The sequence below is a fragment of the Melanotaenia boesemani genome, chromosome 8 (genome assembly GCF_017639745.1).
Source record: "Melanotaenia boesemani isolate fMelBoe1 chromosome 8, fMelBoe1.pri, whole genome shotgun sequence".
Classification (NCBI taxonomy): Eukaryota; Metazoa; Chordata; class Actinopteri; order Atheriniformes; family Melanotaeniidae; genus Melanotaenia; species Melanotaenia boesemani.
In genome coordinates, this window is record NC_055689.1 from 14,183,184 (window position 1) to 14,191,698 (window position 8,515).

General features: G+C 36.9%; 1 protein-coding gene across 1 annotated transcript in view; it reads right to left on the minus strand.

Moving 5' to 3' along the window:
* Positions 1-6,045, minus strand: part of clstn2a (calsyntenin 2a) — a 157,773-nt gene extending 151,728 nt beyond the window's left edge. Inside the window, exon 1 of the mRNA XM_041993079.1 lies at positions 5,844-6,045. Within this exon, the coding sequence (XP_041849013.1) occupies positions 5,844-5,916 (73 nt within the window). The 5' untranslated portion in view covers positions 5,917-6,045. The remainder of the gene's footprint in view (positions 1-5,843) is intronic.
* Between the last annotated feature and the right edge of the window lie 2,470 nt (positions 6,046-8,515).

Below are 8,515 nucleotides of genomic sequence, written 5' to 3' on the forward strand. Positions count from 1 at the left end.
AAACAAGCAAAGCAAAAAAAAAAAGAACAAGAAAACTAACTACTCACACACACACACAAACAAAGAAGACAATGATCTGACACTGCACAAAGGAAACCTGGAGAAAAAAAAATATGGGTGAGACAATGAGCAAACGAGGCCCTAATACCTGTACTACAACACTGGTTCAACATATCCAGGGTATCTTCAGGTGATCTGACTTCAGAAACCCTAACAATGACAATCTCACTAAGACCATGGCACTGGTGGAGCTGATGTGTTAATGGCCAATGATGCTCATACATTTTCAACAATATGAAAATAGAAACAGCTGCTGCAGCCAAAGTAGGAAATAAGTTGAAAAAATAAGTACTGCTGAAAATTTGGATGTGTTAATTAAGAAGCTAATCAATATCAACCAATAAAAGTTCATCAACCATTTCTGATTGTTTATGTGATTAAACTAATGTGCTTCAGGTGTAGCCTATTCTTCGGGCATTAAGAAAGTTTCAACTCGCTGCAATACCTGTTTTAAATGTGCTTTAAACAAACATATAAGGGATTCAAACAAGTCGGTGCTTATTGTAGATGTGTAAGTTCATTTTTTTCTCAGTAAAGCAACACTGCACAAGTTTCCAACCTTAAAACTCTCTGCTTCTGACTCATTTTGATGCCATACTGACATTCATTATGCAGATTACCCTACAGCGTTCAGCCTGCACTTCACAACTTTGTGTTCCAGAGCACAAAGTGACAGATGTGTTTTGCTTTAGGGCACCACATAACACACCAAGAACGGGATGGCAACACACTGGCCTTTTGGATGCACAGTATTCAGTAAAGAAACCTAAGGGAATATTATGGAGGAAGCACAGAGAAGAAAGAGCGACAGTGACGAAGCAAGAGAAAATACAGGGAGAAACGTCAGACAGGACAGGATGCAACGCTGATGCCAAGTTAGCCATCATTAGGGGGAGCCAAAGTGCAAAAGTCTCCCATAGTGGCGCTGCTTTAATGCTGTAAAAAACTACTTTTAAAAAGGTTTTATTTATTCTTCTATTCTAATTTTGAAATATTTTATAAGATGAATGTATATGATGCAATTTGGTAAGTTTGTTACACTGCTCACACTATGAAAAAACAACAGGAAGTCTTTAATTGTTTATTTTAATCTTTAAAACAAAATAATGATAGCTCAAAATCATTATATGTCAGCAGGGAAAATCTCTCATGGCAGTGTTTTCCTGTGAGACAAATGGCATAGTTGGTTTTTGACTCTGAGACAGCTGGACAGAGGGCATGGTGATACAACTAAGTAAGAGATTAACCAGCTTTGTGACACTAAAAATCCAGATGAACCTGAAGTTACCTCACTAAGCCATTAATCCTGCTTTCGAGAAATGGCCCCCAGGTGTGATTCAAGAATGGGAAGTGAATTCAACAGTGCAAAAATGCAAAGCCTTAAGGCCATGACAGCTACTGCTGTCCCTCAGATTGAGTTATATTGCATTTATTTTAAGTTTTATTTTATTTGTAGAAACAAGCTCTGTCCAGCAACCTGAATTTTTTTTTAGACAGCAATATCTGATCATAATTTTTTTAGGACAAAACTTAAACCTTTAAAAAAAAATAAAATAATCCAAGTTATTTTTATTTAATGGCCTAAATAACATTATCCCCCTTCACCACCACCCCAATGCCAAAAACCTGGGGGAAACACTGCATTTGTTATCAGGAAAACATACAAACAGCTAAATAATCAACTTAAGAAACTAGGACACTAAGAGAGAACATTTCCCCCCAAAGGAAAATAAAACATTTCACAATTTTAAATAACATAACCAGGATCCACTCTAAACTTGAGTGGCTGAATTTTTTAAATCAAGCTTTATGAAATTCAGCCCAGTGGTATTTGTGGCAGACAGATGGACAGAAAAACTGATAAATGCTCAACGAAGTAAAAAGTTAAAGAATAAAGTGGTTTCTTATTATGGAAAATCTATGTGTTTTTGTATTGTGCATTTTTTAAGAGCCCTTTTTTCCCTTTCCTGCTCATTTGCCCACTTTCCTCTACTAATTGCTCGTTTTCTTTCTGAGCTTCAACAGTACCTCAGTTCATCAGTGCGTGTAAATTAAAAAAAAAAAAAAAACTATGGGCTATGTTTACATAGAAGGTTGTAAAGTGCCTGAATGTGTAAATGTCATTGCTTTAGTGAGCTAATGAGTGCATGGTGCTGTCCCTCAGAAAGCACCACATGCAATGTTTATCTACCACATATTGCGCAGTGCTGACCAGAAAGCCCCAGTGGGGCTCTTGAACCAGCTGGTGTAATTCTGGCAAACACAAACTGCCCTAAACATCAACATCTCCATGCCTCAGACACAAACACACAACAAACAAACGAATCAGCACATATATCATCCTACAGCAGGTTCTCCATTTCACTCCTCTCCTCCACCTTACACCTCATCAGACATATTATAATTAGCTGTGCTGGGTAATTACCGTCCAAATTAGGACTTTTCATTTGCATATCCACTTTAATTTGCATATAATTATAGGAGCACAAACACCTAACATTCCTCCACTTGCTGCACCTGCCAGTACGAAGTACAAAGGTACTTAGTATTTTTAAATAAAATTCCCAAACATCTCATGAGCTAAACATTTAAGACACAACAAATAGTTTGTATTATCAGACAAAAAAAAAAAAGGAAATGTGAGAGCCAACCAGGAACAGGGGTTAAAGATACTGAAAATCTAAACATGCTTTGGAAAAACAAAAGAGGATAAGTGGGATTGTTGGGGGGTCTATAATAGAGGTACCCACAATAGAGAGAAAATGCAACTCTTTGGAAATGAGAAAGGGCAGAGTAAGACAGAGAGTAGACAGCCACCCCATTTATACATCTCACTTAAGCCCATAAACCTTTGGAATGGAATCCATGACTGTGAAGAGAAAGAGAGCAGCAGCAGGTCTGCAAAACCAGGATGAGGGCTGTTTGAGCATGGAAGGAAAAAAAGTGATGAGGAGAACGACGAAACATTTCTCTCTGTGGCATTTGCCCTCTGAATGGCATCAACTCAACAGAGCAGAACAGCCAAGAGTGATGCAGAGTCAAAGGGAGAAAGCGAGAGGCAGACAGAAAAACACCACTGAGAAGGCAGGGAGAAGAATGAGAACAGAAAGGGCGTGAATGACAGTGTAGAGGAAAGCAGCAACCGAACGGCCACAGCACTTCCCATCAGACATTGTTTCACTACTCATTGCACAGAAGAAGAAAACCTGAGTTACGCCTCTACGTTCCACATCACTCTTAGGATTTATGTTCTAAGGTGGATAATACAGCTGCATGGCTCTGTTCAAAAGACACCCATAAATCTGATCTTGTTTTCTTCCTTTTTTCCCCCCTCTTTCTTTTCCTTTCAGCACCCCTCAGATCCTCTCAGTCAGTCTTCCCTGGCACTTATCTATTTTGTTCCATTTCCCAGCATCTTATGTAAAAGTATTCAGCAGAAGGTCTTTGTTTCACTTATATTGTACACTGTATTCTGCTGAGCTTGTAAAGCCTCTAATACAAAATCTGCACACACAGAAGAAAATATGTCTGTCTGTCTTACACAACAGCCACATATCCAAGCACCACTCAGAAGCCTTGATCTATTCTTGAAATAGAGGAAATAGCTTTACTTAGTAATACAGTCTTACTGAAGATTTGGAAATAAAATACTAAATAGTAAATAGTACAGTATAAAATAAAATAAAATAGTATAAAAATACTATACTGTGTTGCCATAGGTCAACAGTGATCCAGCAAACTAGAGCAGGCAGGCAGCCAAGCTGAAAAATATGGAAAGTCCTGGTGGGGATACATAAAAATTGGAATATTTTTTATTTAGATCCAATGAAACAAGTAAGTTTGCCAACATGTGCAAAGCAGTACCACCATAAACTAATTAGGTATGCAATTTTCCATCCATCTATGGATGTGGGGGGTCTGCAATATGTTATGCATTAAACTTTTATTTATTCTTATTTTGCCTTTTTTTTTTAGGCTTTTTTTCCATTTCATAGAGCCAAAAGTGATTACTATGAGCTTATTGAAATATAACATATTCTAACCCATGAAAGTGAATCTTTTCTATAACTTTTTGGTCTATTTATTATCTAATCATTCTGTATTGAATATTTGTATATAACATTCTGCAATGAACAACCAAAATAACATATTTCAAGTACTTATCTATGGAAAAGGAGAAAAGGTGAGAGAAAAAAAGGCATTCAGCCTTTTGTTCCAAAACTTAATATAATGACAACAAAAATTATTATTAATTAACTCCTATTATACAGCACTGTCAGACAGCATTGTTTGTATTTTTACTAAAACTGCCATGTGCATCAATGAAATGCTATGAGCTAAAAGGTTATGTAAAAAATAAAAACTGCCCCAAGCCTGCACTGCATTCTGTCAAGTATGAATGTACAGCATGTGTGTCACAAAAATGGCTGAGATTATGACTTTCACCATTTAAAACTAAATTAAATGCTGAAGTCTTTAAACAAAAAAGAAAAAAGTCACTTTTCTCAGCCTTATCTAAACCTAGTCAGCTTTCCCTCTGGCTCTCTGCCATATGGAGGACTTTTATAAACAGCAAAACTAATGATAATGTTTGCTTGAGTGCAGACAGCCAGCCAGCCCGGCGCTCTCACTCCAGAGACCCAATTAATACCACTGTAAACTACCAGTGCCCGTCATTGGCAACACCAGTCACTGCTGTTTCTGTGTGTGTGTGGGGGGGGGGGTTATGTGAGTGAAAGAGTAAGAGAGAGAGCAAGAGGAAGATGTGGTGTATTACAGGGTGAGGATATGATTGAATACTGCACTCTAACCATGGCTCCCCTCTCAGAGCACTAATCGATCATTGTCCTCTGATATCATCTTCAGATCACTGCCCAACCAGCCAATCACAACATCATAACTATGTCACATTTATTGTGTTGATTACATGCAAGGTTGTCCCTCCAAGATTAAATCTAATAGAGTTTTTTTTTTTTTTTTTTTTTTTTTTTTTTATGGATTAAATGTATAACATCTTGGCCAAAAAAAGAATTTTTTTAAAAGAAATATTTTAGACTTTTCCACTATTTTCTGTCATAAAACAGTCTTTGTTTTTACTGTTGTTATTTTTGTTTTTTGTTTTGTTTTGTTTATTGAAGTCTTAGCTTGGATGTTCCAGGATAGGGTCAGCATCTGAGATAATTCAAATGTTGGTATTGAACTATCACAATTTTACACAACAGACTTTTCAAGAAGTCTGTTCTATGGCATTTATGGCTTTGCGTCATTAAAAGAAAACAATAGGGGGAGAAAATGTTCCCAGATGTATCCCTGAGCAATCTCTTAAAATAAATCACAAAGATTCTTTTTATAACCTATTAATTTATGTGATGTTTCACTTCCATTTACTGAAACTGTTTGGAGCCCCATGGGGAGACCCACCTCCCTCTCAGAAAACTTCACATATCGAGCAAACACTTAGTCTGATAAACTAATGGAAAAAATGTTTTTAGTTCCATCAGTGGTTTTTTTTTTTTTTATTGCACTATACCACTCTACCTGCAACAATAGTTAGCCTACTGCTATTCTAAATCTTGACATTTCTTATGCTGAACACCTGGACTGTGCACATTAAATAACGAAATTACTTTAAATGTATGCTTTTAGAGCTAAAGAAAAGAGTATAAGCAGTTTCGAAGTTGTCCGCACCGTTGTCACGCCACTTGCCAACTTGTGCAGCTCAAAGCCGAATAAAAATCATATTTCGTTACTTTTTTTTTTTTTTTTTTCTTCCATGTTCTTACCTTTTCCGCTGTAAGCGAAGGAGTGGCCATAGACAAGCCAAAACAGTAAAAACGGGACCCCGAGTATCTGCATGGTTTATCAAACCGTCGTCCTCTTTCCTCAAATCCCGACTCGTCTTCCGAGCGCGAGGTTGTTCTCAGCTGGCCGGTCGCACGAGGCAGTGCCGTTAGGTAGAGAGACCGTCACTAGTACGGGAAGCGAGGAGAGAGACCTGACGGAGAAGCTGACGTTTAAACGCGTCAACAAAACATGACTTCCGGTTGGGATGTTTCGAAATATAACCGGACCGACTGCTAACGTCGCCTAATGTCAATTAAAAACACCACCAGAAGGCTGCAAACATATCAAGTGGAGATTAAACAAATCTTGACGACATCTTATATAATTTAAACAGAGTTTTTCTTTAAATTTGATAAATTGCACAACTTTATGTTGAAGAATGAAAGCGTTATCATTTGACACAAACTGGAATTATTTGGCAAACTTGACCCAGCTGCTGATGGGAGAAAGGGGGCAAGAAAGGAGAGGAGAAAATGAAGATTTTTTTCTGAATGTGTCATTTAAATAAAAAAAAGAAAAGTCCAAGGTCATATTTGATCACAAGTGTGTAATATTTTCTATCACAAACTTTGCACAAAAAGTATGGAAATCTATATTTGTTTTATTATTTATTATATTATCGTTATTCCTCTCCTTTAATAATATACTATATATTGAATATTTTGTGAATATATACATTGTACACAGAAAATATGTCAAAAATCTCCTGCAATGTTCTTATATTGGTATTAACTCTTGTTTTGAGTTACTTGGTGAGTTGGATGATTGCACTCTCCCACACTAAGAAGGAAGAAACAACACATATTTTTACACTTTACTCATTTTTTTATTGTCAAAGACCAAAGTAGCACGTGGAGAATCCATACATAGCCACAACAGCTTGGTTCCTCCTCATACTGGTTACCAGTCTGGTCACATTTTGCTGCAAGATAGCATCCAGATACCAATACCATGTCAATAAATCTGTCTATCAATCAGGTGCAAGTCATACATCTGTGGTTAGCACACCCTAGGCAACACCTGAGTCTCAAAACAGAAGTGAATACCAACAGGAGAATATTGCAGGTGATTTTTGCATATTTTTTGGGGAGTCTCTACCAACACTTTTAGCTGTGCTCATTCCACATAAGTATGATTCTTACAAGTTATGCCTTCTTGAAAAGATGATAAAACTGGTCTTTCTAACAATGCATAACACAATACCAATTGGTATTATTAAAGGGGAGAATTAAAGACCAGATTGATCATATTTCCATATTTTTTGTGATGAATTTATGGTGGATTGGCCAAACCAGCAGTTTTATCCAACTGGGATGATGTGGCATGATAAAGGAACTATTTGTCACTCTAATTATGCAGTAATCTGAACTGTGAAGTTTTGCCTTTCATAGAACCATATTTTTTTCATAACAAAATTCAAGCAGCTGCCAGAGTGTGAGGATTTTCCAGCTGTATTCACTATGAGAGCCTCTGAGCAGCACTAGTTACACTCCCCCTCACAGAACAGAGTCTTCCAGTTCTTACCCTGTGGCAAAATCACTGTTTTTCTCTAATGGCCACATGTTCTCCAGTTTCCCCATGCTTCCCCTTCTTCTGTTGACTGTGGGTGTGTGTTCTGGGGATTAAAGAGAGGAGAAGACCTCTAGTGAGTTAAGAGGGTAACAAACATCCACACAAACACGCCAACAGATATAAAGAGGACCACATTTACATGCAATTAGTTGCACACACACACACACATATTCCCAAGTGGCTGTTCCCAGGGCTAATGGCAGCTAAGTTACAGCAGAGTAGTGACAGGGAGAAAAATGCTGTGAGCAGAACATCCGTCTAAGCGGAGTCAGGCCACCAGGACAGTAATCATTCATGTTAGAGAATGGGAGGTTTTCTCAGTCTTTCACGCTTTCTTTTTGTTTATTTCTTTTTCTGTGGCTTCACTGAAGAATTCTTCATTAGTTAATAAACATTTTACCATCACTCAGCTTTTACTCAAAAGTTATTCAGGACTCTAAAATGATTTCTCTTCTTGAGAAAAATCTTAATTGTTGAAGAGCTAGATCCTCAGTGTACTTATTGTTCCCATGACCAATGATGACTTCAAGCCACTGAAACTTCACTCTGCTGAGATTAGACACTTGTTGTTTAAATTAAAATGCAACCCACATTTGAAAAAAAAAAAACAAGGGTTAGTTTGCCCACATGTGCAATTCCTTGGTTGAAACATGCTTCTTTTTTCAGATGGTTTAAAACCAGGAGTTTGTGAAAAGCCATAGATCATATATTATTTCATTTTATTCATGTTATTTTTAATATATTTGTATCCCTGTGGAATAAAGCAGAAATAGTAGGAAAGTAAGTTGATCTATTGCAATTTTAACTTCAGTTAATCTTCAACAAAGTTCCTTTTTTAATTTCAGTGCACACTCCTGGAAAAAAAGTGGTTAAAACATTGCAGTATATGTGCAGTAGTGAGTTTCTGGAAAGGAAAATTCTGTCATCATTGAGTTATAAGAATGTAATAAATGAAAACTAATTTTTGCAGTCCCATACTTCTCTCAAATGAGCAGTTATGGCAAATTAATATTAACATCTATCCATCCATTTTCTATAC